We start from the raw sequence: 16,035 nt of genomic DNA, 5'->3' as shown, positions 1-16,035 counted from the left end.
TTTGAAAAGATTCACTTTTAGATTATACTTAATCTTCTGTCAAGTAGATACTCAATAGACCGGAGCAATATGATTTCTTTAGAGACCTTTAATTTGACATTGTGGATGCCAAACAGGCTTCATTGCAATTGATTTACATAAAAATATAATTTGATGGATTGGCAGAATTAATAACATGAATATTCATTCTTTAGTTTTTGTCACTTTTCGAAAGATATATTTAGATTTAATTGCGATTTATGACTATTGGGTCATTTTAAGTTCGTTCCGCTCAAGAATCTCTTTTCAGTATTTCGCCAGACCGGATTGTACAGTACCGTGAACGCAGCAATTAGCGAGTTAATATTTTCGCGCCACAAGATTCAGAATCAGATGGAAAATACAAAACATAAAGGTTATTGAAAACATACGTGGTTGAAATCGAGAAATCGTTTTGCGTTGAAAAGGAGGTAAATGCTGTTTGATGCTATTATTCATATTCACTAATAAGAAAGACATAAGTCATTAGTTTAGACTCCACTATATGCCCAATCTCCTACGCAGACTCCAGATCTGTCAAGGGAGGTAATCACTGAGGAGTTCTGTGTTCACTAAGAAAATATCAGGACCAAATGATCCTGATTTTATAGTCATTGTTTTTAAAAAATAAAATTATCCTGTTTTGCTAGAATTAAATGATACTTATTCAAAGTAGTTTGGGATAAAATTTATGAATAACAAAACAAAATAAGAAATAATCAGATTAAAATAGGGTCAATTTTTGGATCAAGATCAATATTTGGATCAACGGTAAAATGTCTTGCAAAAATAGCAATAAATTTATTCCAAGATTTTATAAACATGCCTTTTCAAGTCCAATTCTATCAAGTTAATATTTAATCTACAGTATGAGTATAAAAAGGATAATATTTGAGGTTTAAAATTTGATCCTGATCTTGATCCTTAAATCCTTAATCATGGGTTCTCATATTTTCGTGGCATTGCAAATGACAGCTCGTGCGATTGATGTAACTATCCAAAAAGCAGTCAACTTTTAGCTGACACTTGTTTCTACTAATTACAACTGTTAGAGTGCGTTCTTAACATACAAACACACATGAAATTAAGATAATATTTATAATATAGCTCTTATATTATTGTTAATTTGTAGTATTGCCCCCAAAATACAAAGAACAGACAATTATTTGTGTTGAATTTTCCCATCCTCAAGCTGCCACAGTTGTTGACCTTGCAAGTGCCATTGCAGTGAACACTTTGTCTTGTATAATGCACAACAAAAATTTGTCACAACATGTTAACTAATATCAAATTAAAATTCAATTAAGAGTGTCAAATAGATGTTTTTTGTTGTATATTAAAAATTTTACAACCTATTTGCTAGGCAGTTTATAGTCAATTGTATTCTTATTTACACTTTATAATTCCATGGAAACTATTCCTCCATACTTAAAATATGACAAACAAAAATTAATATACCAAATATGCCTTTGACCCATATTTTCGATATTTCAAGATTCAGTTTTTAAATAAATAATAAATGGATGACATAATCACATGGTCAAACATTTTGACAAGATGGCGGCCAATATGTGCTGAATTTTTTATCTATCGGAAACTATTAGGTAGTTTATGTTTGTAATACGTTTTTTTTTATCTGTCAATACTTGGCTTATCAACAGATTAAATGTAGTTTTATCTGGATATACTTCACTTTACCAGTCAATGAATTTAAGATTTTAAATTTACTAGCCCGAATTCCAGTTTTGAATTTATTCTACTATAATTATATTTAACTAAATTTTCTTAAAATTTTCATTGGCCCGAACTAACTTTTACTGGCCATGGGCCACCGTGTCAGTTCTAAATTTGATGACTGCTTTACTACATGGCATGCTAGATTAATTAATTTGAGTGTGTCAGATTCCTGGCATAATTATTGGTGGACAGGTCTGTCTTCAGCGTTCATGTCATGTCACAGTATATAAATGGGACCCACAGTGTTCAATCTAGAACAAATTCCCAGGGGGGCCTTCGGGCCCATAAACTTTTCAAAAGGGGGTCATTTGAGAAAAAAGGGGGCCCACACTTAAAAGAACATCAAATTAAAATAAGGTATTGTATCTTTTAAGTTACTTGTTGACGTACCATATATAGACTAAAAACGGTTGCAAAATTCCAAAACAATCAACTCACTAAAATCAAAGCACTGAATGTACTGATGGGGAGGCTATGAGAGAATGTTTCAGACTTATAGTGTCTTTTCTTTTTGCTTAAAATATGCTACCAAAATAAAAAGATATGCACATTGCGCTATTTATCCTTACTGTTGTGTTCAAACATTCATATACAGGGCTCGACACTTACGATGGTCCGTTAGCCCGAGGCTACCAATTTTCCCCCAAGGACTACCCGAGTTTCCAAGCTGGGTATCCCGTCGGGCTACTCAAAATTTCAGTGACCTGATGTCTCTAAATTCACTAAAAATAATTAATAAAATAACATTTTTTAGGATATGATTCAAAACGAAAGATAAATTCATCTTACTTGTAAATAATTAGCCGTTGCCACTTGGGTCACTAGTGTCAGACGCATAATAGATTCTATTTAATCTCTATAAAGTTGCGAAAAGTGAAACCGGAAGTCCAACTTAATTGCCGATTTTTCCAGCCTACTTCAATAGAATTCTTTGTCTATTAAACATTTCAATGAAAATATTTGCTCATTTTGGAACCTATTCAAGGGTTTTAACTTAAAAGAATATGATTTGTTGATTGATGTAAATCACACTGACAATGATAACCAAAATAAACGTGTTGTCTGAAATAGATCTGATTTCGGATGTAATTTATTCGGACATGAAATTATTGATTGGGAAAAAATCTCTTTATAAAAAAAGAGAAGAAAAATGTTTAAATCTCTTTAAAAAAGAGAAAAGAAATATTCTAAAGTATTTGTAATTGTCTTTGCCATAACTTCACAATGTTGTAAGCACTTCTTAATCATGTACAAGCAAATGTAAGCAATAATGCAAATACATGTATATGAAGAAAAAAATTGTTAACAAATACTTATACCCTAGGCATAAAAAACTAAGGCAATATAGTTTGATTAAAAATGGCTTTACATTTCTAATTTCGTGTTTAAATCAGGGATAACAGATATTAATCTAATGTCCCTATTTAAATCTTCTGACAGTTAAATAACTGAATTACTAGCACTAGTAATTTTAAGTTTGTTATTCTGATATATTGTTGTTTTATGTCTGACAAAATAAGTTTGTAGAATAAATCGATTAGAGTAAAGACAAACACATTTTGTTCTTGTCCAAGCTTTTTACTTCTGTTTTGAATTTAAAAACACATCTAAAAGGTCATACATTATCTATACCTGGAAGTAGATTTGTAAGCTCTATTGAATTTTTTTTTAATACAAAAAGGTATTACATAAATTTAAAACTGACATACTTATTTAGCTCATTTTGCCAATATATTCTCCCCTTCCTTATAAGTTGTCAATAATATAAGCTGAGCTGATTGCCTAGCAATTTTATTTGCAACACACCTTAGTAATTCCTGGCTAGAACCCTGTACCTGTAGGTAATGTCTGGCCTTTCAAAACCTATTGACTTTTGTGTGTCACACTGCCATATTTTATAACAAAAATATGTAAAAAAATTGTTGATGATGACTTTGAAGAGCTCAGAGGCTAGCCGGAATCTCATGCAGAATAAAGCTTACAAACTTTTACTAGATCTTATATGATTATCTATTGGTGATTTTTTCCAATAGATTTGAAGAGATCTCATGCTATTGTTTTCTTATCTTCAGATACATACACCCAAAATGCATTTAAATAGAATAAGAAACATTTTTTATGTTTTACAATGAGGACTACCTAGATTTGCCAAGGACTACCTGATCCTCAAAGTAGGTAGTCCTTCTGACTACCCCTAAAAAAAGTTAGTGTCAAGCCCTGATATATATGGTTAATGTGGTTGACTATTCATTTTGTTAATATTCCAGAACATTTCATTGAGGTCTACATTCGGACTGTTAATCATACAAATTTTGAAAAACCTAAACTGTCAATAATAAATGACATACCAGCAAGTATGACGACTGTTCATTATCAGATAACAATAACATTTTACAACTGACGGTTCCTTATCAAAATCACAGGAACTTGAAATTCTATCAAATAACCAATATTAATTATAATATCCAAATATACCCCCTATATACTATAAAAAAACACAAACACAGGAACTTGAAATTCTATCAAATAACCAATATTAATTATAATATCCAAATATACCCCCTATATACTATAAAAAAAATTTATAGTATATAGGGGGTATATTTGGATATTATAATTAATATTGATTATTTGATAGAATTTCAAGTTCCTTTGTCAAAATATTCTAGGACTGTTCATCATAAATACTTTATGTCATTTTAATATTATTGAATGATAATAACAACTGCAAGTGATGCAACATTTTTATTGAACATAAAAATTATACACGTTTAGATGTACCATAATTGAGATCAATAAGATACTGTCTTGTGATGAGTATTAATATTCATGCTCTACGGACAGAAGGTTGTCTTCTCCAGAAGCAAATCTCAAATAAAATCACGTTTCAGAAAATTATTCCCATTTCATTACTGACGGCATCGGATAATATTAAAGCTAAATATTTCTTGAAAAAATACATATCTGCAAAGCTTATTCAAAACTGAATCAACCTAAGTGAAAATTGATCAGGAAGTTATATCTTCTTTTTTACCGCCAACACTCAACCAACTAATGGTAGTTAATCGATAGCTTGTGTATTTTTAAACCTCACTAGCTTGAAATATATACTGCGGAAAATCTGTTGTTAACAGGGTGTGCGGTTATTACGTAGGGTTTTCCCTGTCGACCATTTCCCGCAAATAGATGAGAACATCGAAGCCGTCAGTGCTATGAATGATGTTATAAATGGCGTGTTTTGGAAGTTTTTGTTGAAACTTCTCCAATTTCCTCCAGAGGCGTGCACGTCGCGGAGAAGGCACACGGAAGGACATAGTCAAGTCATCATAAGTACCAGAGGTGATTGGTTGACCTGTCGTGACTTACTCTGGAGGTTTGGCGCTAATAGATGCCGTTTTTGTTGTCGTCAGTCAGAAAGTTGATGCCTTGACGGTATTGTCGTCTCCTTTACCATCAAAGAACGAAGAATGGGCTTCCAGGAAGAATCTGCTTGAAAAAGACGTCCCAGATGCTATAATCTCGGACATATGGTTTATTCCGGCGCCGAGTATAAATAAACTTAAAACACACTCACTTTTGTTGAAAACAAAACAAAAAAAAAACAACACATTTTCTGTAGTAATTTTTTCAAGTGTTGTAAAATGAAAAAGAAATTCCTCTTATGCCGCCGATTATTTTTAGAACACAAACATAAAAGTTCTTTTTTTATTTTTCAAATAAACATTAATCACTTCAGCGCGCACAAATATCGTTTTCAAATTAAAGTTTCGTAAGATATGTTAATGACTTCCCGATGCTCGACTGTAAGTAATTTGTATATGTATGCGGTTTTTTTTTTTTTTTTTTTTTTTTTTTTTTTTTAATTAAAGCTTCTTATTCTTTAATATTTTTTATGTATCTCATAATCTGTATTGAAAATTTGAATTTTATTACACATGGACTATCAAATTATGATGTATGCCCTAGAATTGAATAAACTTTCTAATTACACAATACGGGGTCATACTGATCTTTGCGTCTTTCTCTGAAATAATTATTTCTTTGTTAAAACATATTTGACCACATATTTCTGTCAATTAACTGTTCACTTTACTTCCGATTTTTGTTGTACGGAAACACATGTTTCTATTTGTGTTTTCTAATCAATTCCAATCTATAATCAGTTTTAATGGGATCACCACCGGGGTAAACGACTACTAGGTACTTTGGTCATGTTTTTTACCCCAAATATTTGAATGTTTCTATTGGGATTAAAATGAGCATAGTTAAGTAAACAACTGGTTGTATAAATCCCTGACCTGTCTAATTCTAATTATGAGATCAGTGAATATATAAGACTTTCACTACAAAATATTCCTAAACAAAAGAGCACATGTTTAAATTTATTCCTATACAAATAAAAGATCAGAGTAGGGATCTGTCAATTGCCAAATATACTTTTATGTTAAAAGTTTGATTAATGAATTATGTAAGATGAAAATATAAGAAATTGCTTTTTTTATTTTGCTAATGTAAAATGTAATATTGTGCTGGAATTTTGTCGGAAGGTCCTTATAGGGGTTTTGTAGTTAAATAGTTTTTTTTTCGGCGATAATGGTTCAAGAATATAATGTTTCAAACTATATGCTCATCACCATCAGTGAATTTTTAGTTAAATGTATGTAAAATATTTACTAACAGCTATGATATAGCGGTTTATGACCGTTTTCCGCGTACAGCCTCCTGGGGTGTACTAATAAGTTAGTTTTCCTTAGTTATCACGCAAGCATGATCCATGTCTCTGATGTAAGCGACAGTTTACAATTATTTGTCTTTAAAAAATATTAAGGACTTTTAATGGTTTATAACAACAAAAGAACATGCATGATATTGAGAATACGGCATTGTATATACACCGGTCTCAAATATCGTCAGTAAGACCGGTGTAAACAATGGAGAATACGGTGTTGGAACGTTCTAGTTAATGACCCGTCATAAACAGTTGGTCGCTGCGTAGTAATTGGAAAATTGTTATCAAGAATAATAAAGAATATTTGCCACTGAATTAAAGCATTTACTTACAAATTTTCATTTATGCTTTTTGTTAAAAAAATATTGATAAAGTTATTATTTTGAAGGGTTTTCATACCAGAACTATTTATTACAGACGTACGTATGCCAAACCTGATTACCGCGGCAGTATGACGTCACGGAGTAGTGATTTAAACAAAAATCAAGAATTTTTCAGAGAATTATTATCTTTACAAATTGCAGATATGAAATTAAAGAATGAAAATATTTTCATATTGTAAATGTCTGTGATGACTGATGAGTCAGCTTAGAAAAGATCAAGGTACTATTTTTTGACCTGATTACCGCGGCAGTAAGATTTGACGAACAGTTATTAACATTGGGTCGGCATAGCCTCCCCAAAAATGACATTATTTTGACCATTTTTGAGAGTTCTGTTAGCGTTCATACAGGCTCAATTTTAAGAACTGATTGGTAAAGAAACGATGACATTTAAGACTATAAACTTACAATAGTCGCTAAAAACATTTACCCTTCTCAATATATCCCAGGGCACTAGACAACTTTTGGGGACAGGTACCCATACCCTCAGGAAGGGGAATTTTGCATCATTTTAAGACAAAAAGGGGAATTTCAAGCCATATATGAGTTCTTTAAATTTAGGTTTTACACTAACTCTTGGCACAATTTCCTACCATTACTTACAATAGCTAGTATATTTATTACTATAGACCTAACAAATAAAACATATGACATGAAGTTTTTCTTGAGATAGGCTATCTCATTGTTTTCTTTATTGCTTTCTTATTGCACTTGACTGGCTCAGACATCAATCAGAGCTTCAGATATGTTTTTGGCCAAGGGTTTTATACCCCTCAAATTCTAAAGTGAGGGGTAAAATGCAAATTCTGAAAAACGTTGGGGTTATATTAAAATCTATAACAAGCATAATGCATTTTTGTTTATAATAAAAAAAATAAACTGACAGTTGTTTTTGTTGTTGTTTTTTTTAAAAAAAAAAACTTGTACAACAAAAATTGAATCAGTGCAACAAGCTCTGGAAAGGCAGACTTTCCTAGGCAAGGGTATGTTGTATCCAAGTTCTGTAAAAACACAGGAAAATTATTTCCTATTATAGTCATAACTGTTTCTTTATTTTTAAAGATAAAAATGTATCACACTATTTTGCGATCTGCACTGGTCAGTTCTTAATCTATTTTCTACATATTTCTGCCTGTTCTTTAGATTGAAACAATTATAACAATGAGAATTGAAATAAGAATTAAATAAAAATAAACAAGAAAGTTTAATGCCTTTTCTAAAAAAGGTTTTGGTTTCAGAGAAAATTGTCTGTAATTGTAAAACTGGGTATGAAAATATTTGGTACGAAAATATTTGAGTACAAAACTGCAAGAGAAATACGTTTTTTCCAACAACAACTGACAGAAATTAAAATAGTTTTGTTTATTTACTAGCAGAATATAACAATGTATGTCTATTCTCTAAACAAATTGAATATAAGGTAAACTCCTACGATGATTATCTGCCACATTAATTTTGTCAATAATTTTACGAGAGTTACCTCCCTTGTACATTTCTCACTTCCTACTACTTTCGGTTTTAACATACAGCGTTGTTGACAACTGTAATTTAGTTTTCAATCCATTGAAAGTTAAACAGAAATCAAAACATCATTTTTTTTTTTAATATCAAACATTTATACTACAATTTTTTTTAGGGGAATTTTCTGCTGAAATAGGGGAAAAAAGCATATGATTTTGAGAGGGGAATGGGGTCGATATTCGGCCCCAAAAATGGCCAAACGAGTGCCCTGTATCCAAACGAAAAACTAAGTGTCAACAGGTGCTAAGACAATGTATATTGACATACCGGTACCTTTGATTTTTTGTCAGGGCAGCAGTTCTTACGTCACGTGTATTGATTAATGATATGCACAATGTTTTAGCGCCGACCAGCCAAAGACCAATCAAAGTTTATTTACTCAATTGTCAGACACCCCCTAGCCAATCGTGTTTGATTAGCTCCATCTTTAAGACTTTTTTAATTGGATGAAGGCGTGTTCGTAATAATTTATGCACACTTCTCTATGATTATCTCGCACTAGATTGAACACTGGACCCATTACACTGAAGACCTTAAGCTACTATTGTTATTCTAGTCTCTTAACATACTCTTCTAGATGATATTAAGTACTTTTAGGTACTAACTGAATTAACCATTTCTTATACAAAAAGGATGCACTACTTTTATAAATGATGTTTAATAACTTGATTTGAAATTGTTTAGTTTTATCAATTAATTTACAAAACATATTTATAATTTGGCAAATATCCCAGCCACCTTAAATGCTTGTAAATGCAAAATGATACTTATATAATTAAAATATGTCAAATAATTTGAAATCATCAGTCGTATAAGAGTTGCATAAAAGATAATAATAGAGCAGAATACAGTCAGTGTTCAATCTAGAATATATTTCCAGCAGGCCCTTTGGGCCCATAAACTTTTCAAAAGGGGGTCATTTGAGAAAAAAGGGGGCCAACACTTAAAATGAACATCAAATTCAAATAAGGTATTGTATCTTTTTTAGTTACTTGTTCACGCACCATATATAGACCAAAAACGGTTGCAAAATTCCATAACAATCAACTCAACTAAACAAGAGCTGTCGGTAGGACAGCAACGCTCGACTATTCTAAGTGCTTGATAGTAAAAAAAAAATGCTTGATACAGTTACCTCCTCCTGTTTACAGGTTGGGGTAATGATGGTGAACAAGTGTGCAAAGTTTCAAAGCCATATGTCAATGAACTTTGAAAATATTTGAGGTATTACAAAAACTTTAACATAAATTCTAAGTCGAAAAAGGGGCATAATTCTGTCAAAATGCTTGATAGAGTTACCTCCTCCTGTCTACAAGTTGGGGTCATGATGGTGAACAAGTGTGCAAAGTTTCAAAGCCATATGTCAATGGACTTTGAAAATATTTGAACTATTACAAAAACATAAGTGGTTACGCCGACGCAGACGCCGACGCTCAGGTGACTGCAATAGCTCTACTTATTCTTATCGAATAGTCGAGCTAAAAAATGACATTATTTGGACCTTTTTCGAGAGTTCTGTTAGCGTTGATGCAGGCTCAATTTTAAGATGTTGAAAAAAACATGAATCTTATTTAAATGTTACCAGGGATATTTGATAACAATGTTCAGTTTTTTAATCGGCGCCTGATATATAAAGGAAAATCATATTTTGCAATTAGCGTATAAACTTACAATAGTCGCTCAAAACATTTACCCTTCTCAATATATCCAAGCTAAAAACAAAGTGTCAACAGGTGCTAAGACAATGTATATTGACATACCGGTACCTTTGATCTTTTGTCAGGACAGCAGTTCTTACGTCTCGCTTAAGATGTCTGTATTGATTAATGATATGTTTTAGCGCCGACCAGCCAAAGACCAATCAAATTTTATTTACTAAATTGTCAGACACTCCCTAGCCAATCGTGTTTGATTAGCTCCATCTTTAAGACTTTTTTTTAATTGGTTGAAGGAGTGTTCGTAATAATTTATGCACACCTTAATAATTAACTCGCACTTTTTCACAAATATATAGTTTTTTTTCCTCTGGAAAGTTACTGCATATTAATTTGTTTTGACCGTTAAAAAACTATAACTACACGCACACATTGGATTATCTGTGACAATTTGTTTTGTTTATAAAAACTGTGACTCAAAAGTAAGTAATAGTTACGGTATGAAGAATAGGTCTGCATAGTATTTACAGACCCGGACAGAGAGAGCGTAGCGATCAAGGTTTTAAAAGGGTTACCGGCTACCGCACTCGAGTGCGGTAACTATCTAATACCAATATGCTCTTGTTTTTCTATACAAACTTCAGTTTTGAATTCAGTATTTATTAATGTTATTCACAAGAAACTTTTTATGTACTTAATCAGGTTTAAGATCATTAATGGCATTTTTTTTTAGTGCGCCCGTCGGGCCCACAGTTGAAATTGTTTTGCGCCGGCGGTCTTTTCAGGGGGTCAATAGCGCAATGGCGTGCTCTAGATTGAACACTGTACAGTGGACCCGAGTGGTTAAGGTTGTTGACTTCAAACTTTCCTGTCACTTGTGTAGGTTTAAACCATACAAGGGTCTTGAATTCTTTCATGTGAGAACCTCAGAAAGCTATCCAGCTAGCTAAGGGAACGTCATTGGTTTTACTCAGGTGTCCGTTTGTGGCTGAAATAATGCACAGAAGGGTACATGAGGTCTCCACAAGTAAAGCTGGAAAGTCCAGACCTCGATGAATTTTTTTCGGGCCACTAGCTCTGTGTTGCAAGTGACCCTCCAAATTTACTTGCCCTTCATAAAATGCACTTGCCCTGCATTTTGACGGACAAAATTTGTAAAAATCAAACAAAAAAGCAAATTTACTACTTACCGGTCTATATTGGTATAATTGGCTTTATTCAATTACATATTGTTCAATAATCATTGTTTTATTAATATAATACTCTTATTCTCATGGCTAAGTATAAAATATTACTGAATGAGTATGTAAAAAACATTGTGGAATGTTGCTGGCGTTATGGAAACAATTCATCTTAGCATTCGGTAAAGTTTTATACTTTAAATCATAAGGTCAGTTTCCGGTTTTTGGTTGACTGTATAACGATTGAAATGGTGACTGTTTGATAATTTACCGAATATATTCATTTCTGTTGAATATTCTGAGAAAAATCATTTGGATCTGGAGAATCTTACTCGCCCGAGTTTGATCAATTTTGGATTTGTCGAGGCCTGAGACCCATATGGCCTATATGTGTTGGTAATCCCCACCAAACACCCCAACCCACCAACCGCCCCCCCCCCCCCCCCCCCCAAAAAAAATGCAGAATACAAATAGTTGATGATTTTTGTAAAATCCCACCATGCTTAGTTAATGTTCTGATTACGTCATCACATGTCACTCAACTGATCTTAGATCTATTATAGATTTGTATTATGTCCCACATGGTTTGCAGTAGTACTATAGAGCTCTATTTGCTCCAATTTATTTGTAAATTCTTAGCAAGATGCTACATGGATACATTAGAATATAATGTAGTGTCTTTATTAGTTGTATTGTACTTGAATCATAAAAAAGTATTCAAAACATAAAACATTATGGAATTTCTTTATCTTTTTTTGCAGCGAAATAGAGAAACAATGGCTGGGACAGACTTCGTTTGTCAACATTGGAAGAATGTATTCATATGTAGGTCATTTTAACAACATTCAATAATTGATAAATTGATGCAGATCAAATATTTACCATTGTGATAACTGGAGATATTGTTATATTTGTAAATAATGAAAATAAAATATTTTGCTCTGTGTGCTTTAATTAATGACTTACAGTGCCTTGATAGTTTTACAAAACCCTTAGATCTATGATGGAGGTTTTGAAATTGACCTTTTTATATTTTTATTTGATGGGCAAATCATTCATAGTTTAACATATGCTAAAAAAGTATGCTAGAGTTCTAAATCTGTGATGTTTAAAGACTTCATCATACAAATTAATCTTTTATCCTTTATCTTTTTCAGGTTTTCTTTTGATTGGCCTTTGTAAATGTACAGAAATAACAAAAGATGAATTATTGGCAAAAATAAGTAAGTTTAATTTTAAGAGACTATTTTACATTAATCAAAAATGTTTTTTTTCCAACATGATATTAAAGTCTTACAGCTGTTACAGTCACTTGTCAAATATAAAAAAAAAACATTAAAAAACAACAGACATTACAATCAAGATTTCTCTAAAAAAGTGCCCAAAAAATTTCAAATGGATTGTTTCAATATTGATGGCAACTGTAAAATAGAAGATATATTTATAAGTCAAACATGATAACATTTACTTTATTGGATGCTATCTAAGTATGATATATTGGGTTGTGCAAGGCATTTAATTATTACTTTTTGCATTTTGATTTCCACATAATTGAAAAAAAGTGGGTATGAACATGTAAAAAGTTCTATATTTGGGCATTTAAGTATTATTTTATTTCCGGAATATTTTCTATAGTTACCGCCTCCGTGGTCGAGGGGTTAGAGTCGATGACTTCTAATCCAGTTACCTCTCTGGCATGGGTTCGATCCCCGGGAGATGCTTTGGTAGTTTAGCGCGGAGGAAGGTAGTCTAATACTGATGTAACTCTCCAGGAACCATGGTTAGGAAACTACCCGCCTAAAAGACTGATATACTGTTGGAAAAAGGAGTAAAATGAACAGAACAGAACAGAACATTTTCTATATTTACAAATATCAATGAAACATTGATATATCGATAATTACCTATAATTGTCTGTGATTCACTTTCATACCAATTTAAATGATTTCAGTAAAATACATGTTCTGTTCAGTGTCTTGTTTATAAATGTTCATTGCAAGTTTTTTTTCCTGACCATTTTTTGTCATCATAGCTATGAAATATTTCCATTACGTAACAACAGCATTAAGTTAGACATAGACACCTGCTTCTGCATATTGTTCAGGGTGAATTTTTTAAATTTCTAGACATTTAATTGATTAGTCAAAATTTTTATTTTTTGAAATGCGTATTGATCTATTATTGATCAACAGAAAAATTGATATTGTTTCTATTGATGATAACCAGTATGTATGATACATTTTGAATTAAACGTAACCTCCTAGAACTGAAAGTGTTAACTAACCCTTTGCGTCAGTGATAGAGCTAGACTGGCCTGCATTTGCATACTGTATGACCAGACTCTCTCAACTTTTGTATAGTTTGTTAATGAAACCTCTTATAATACAAATGGACTTTTCAACAACAAAAAAGCAAAAAAAGCCTGATCCATTACACAAATGCAGCAGGTTATTAGGATAAAAGTAACATTAGTCTTTATCAATAATTTTTATTTCTAGAAATCTGCCAGGAAGCAATTCAGAAATGGCAAGCAGAAATGTATGAGTGAGTCACCATTTTTATATTCAATAAGTTTTAAGTTCAACCAGTTGATCAAACTGAGGATTTTAGTCTATGCATAAAACAGCATTCAAAGTAATTTGTTTCTTCACTGGGTATCTAAAATTACTCATTGACTTTCTTGTCAACACTTGAAAAGTATTTTTACTCCATGAAACATGTTGTAAGTCAATAAAACCTGACTTTCCTTCTTATGTTTTACAGCAATAACTTGGAAATGTTAAAAGTCATTTCTTTTTCATGTCTGACCCCCTTGGTTTACACTCTTGCATCTGATCCACTTAATATTTACATGCATTTTTTTTTTTCATTTGAAATTTAAAGCATATAATGAGCATTTGAATTAAACAACTGTAGATTACAGCAGAACTGCACACAAAAATACAGGTAGATGCTTGCAACATACTAATATAATCATATCATCACACTGACTCATAACAAGAGAAAAAATGAGCCGCGTCATGACAAAACCAACATAATGGGTTTGCAACCAGCATGGATCCAGACAAGCCTGCGCATCTGCGCAGTCTAATCAGGATCCATACTGTTTGCTACCAGTTTCTTTACTTGTTATAGGGTCTGTAAGGGAACAGCATGGATCCTGATCAGACTGCACGGATGCGCAGGCTGGTCTGGATCCATGCTGGTCGCAAACCCATTATGTTGGTTTTGTCGTGACGCGGCTCAAATGTTGTTGTTTCATCTGAACTTCATATACATGTCCTCTAATAATATTACTTGAAATGCCATTTCATGCATAAATGTGCTATTTTATTTCAATTTGTAAGTTACGCTTAAAATAGTTAACATGATAGGTAAATGACCTAAATACTGTATGGAATTACAATATTTGATACTTTATGTAACATTTTTTTATTTCACCAGGGCAATAAATCAAGCCAGTACTGAACAGGAAAAAGCGGAAATCGCAAATAAATACAGTGCTAACGCACCTTCAGAATGTGAAAGTGAGTACTGACCCTTTAAACATTTTCCCCGACTATATTTTTAAAATGTATTTTTCTGCTTTTTTAAGTTGAAACCTTGTTTATGTAAGAATGTTAGATAATAATTAGACCCAAAAAGGTATATTAATATAGGACTGCCATTGAAGAAATTTTGATATCATGTATATCAAATGCCAAATATTGGTGATATATCAAATTAAATAGCTTTTGCAGCGGAAAATTATTTAAATAATTTATATCTGACATAATAAATTTATATGTGTCATGGCTGTTTTGCAGTCAATATAAAAGAACACATGAAATAATGTTCAGTGAGTGTCTCTGGCTACAAAATTTGTAAGGGATTTCTGAGTAACAAAATACAAAAGTTGATCTGACAACATTATAGTCTGCCTCACAACTAGGTTATACTGATTCCAGCAAGCACAGGATTAAGAAAAATTAGGTATTTGCAGAAATGGGTGTTAAATTGTATTGATATTCTAAATTATGAATGTACGTTGGATCAAATGTTGAATATCATTGATATATCATTAACAATAGCTTGCAGTTGTAAAACAAAGCCATCGATCATTGTGAAAGCTATATTTTTTTGGAGTTATGCCCCTTTACAGACAAGTGTTACCACAGTATTCCTGGTGCTCTTTGGTTAAGCTTGACATAATATCTCCCTTCAGTTTCCAGTGTTTATGTATTGAAAATATTGTGCTTTTTGATAAAGTTCTTCTATTCAGATGCGGGATTTTCACTTACACGCACATGTTATAGCATGACTTCTGCAAATGTGTGACCAGCCTAGAAAACCCAACCTCATGAAACAAACTTAAATATCTGTAGAGCTGAAAATTTAATAGAAATTTAAACTTGACTGCATAAGTGTATTGAGTTATAACTTTTGATGGCATCAAATTTTTCAATTTTATGTTTTCTTTCACTGTATATATTTTCTTTTTCCTTTAATATAGACATGTGTGAATTGATAACAGCACAAGTAAATAAAGAATTAGCAGAGTAAGTATTTATCTAGACAAGATGTCCAACTTCACTGAAATGTGCTGAATTTTTCCCTCCCAAAAGTGATGTCAGAATTCAAAATATGGCTATATTTCACTGAATACTCTAACATTTCTTGTTTAGGTTGACCTCATTAACCCCTGATATTACTATGAGAAGTACTAAAAGTACTAAAATTAATTCAATTTATGTTTAAACACCATATCTTATTATTTTTTAAATGTTCTAAATGCAGTAATTATCATAACATTAAACAATCTTTCATGGTGA

General features: G+C 32.0%; 1 protein-coding gene across 2 annotated transcripts in view; it reads left to right on the top strand.

The window, feature by feature from the left end:
- The first annotated feature begins 303 nt into the window (after nt 1–303).
- LOC132716131 (uncharacterized) overlaps nt 304–16,035 on the top strand; it is an 86,850-nt gene continuing 71,118 nt past the window's right edge. For both annotated transcript variants that reach the window (XM_060699314.1, XM_060699323.1), the window contains exons 1-6: nt 304–449; nt 11,986–12,049; nt 12,382–12,447; nt 13,723–13,768; nt 14,669–14,751; nt 15,717–15,762. In XM_060699314.1, the coding sequence (XP_060555297.1) occupies nt 12,001–12,049; nt 12,382–12,447; nt 13,723–13,768; nt 14,669–14,751; nt 15,717–15,762 (290 nt within the window). In that variant the 5' untranslated portion in view covers nt 304–449; nt 11,986–12,000. The remainder of the gene's footprint in view (nt 450–11,985; nt 12,050–12,381; nt 12,448–13,722; nt 13,769–14,668; nt 14,752–15,716; nt 15,763–16,035) is intronic.

The sequence above is a fragment of the Ruditapes philippinarum genome, unplaced genomic scaffold, assembly GCF_026571515.1.
Source record: "Ruditapes philippinarum isolate M1 unplaced genomic scaffold, ASM2657151v2 ctg1806_1_1_1_1, whole genome shotgun sequence".
In the NCBI taxonomy this organism is placed as follows: Eukaryota; Metazoa; Mollusca; class Bivalvia; order Venerida; family Veneridae; genus Ruditapes; species Ruditapes philippinarum.
This window is presented reverse-complemented; position numbering and strand designations above follow the sequence as displayed.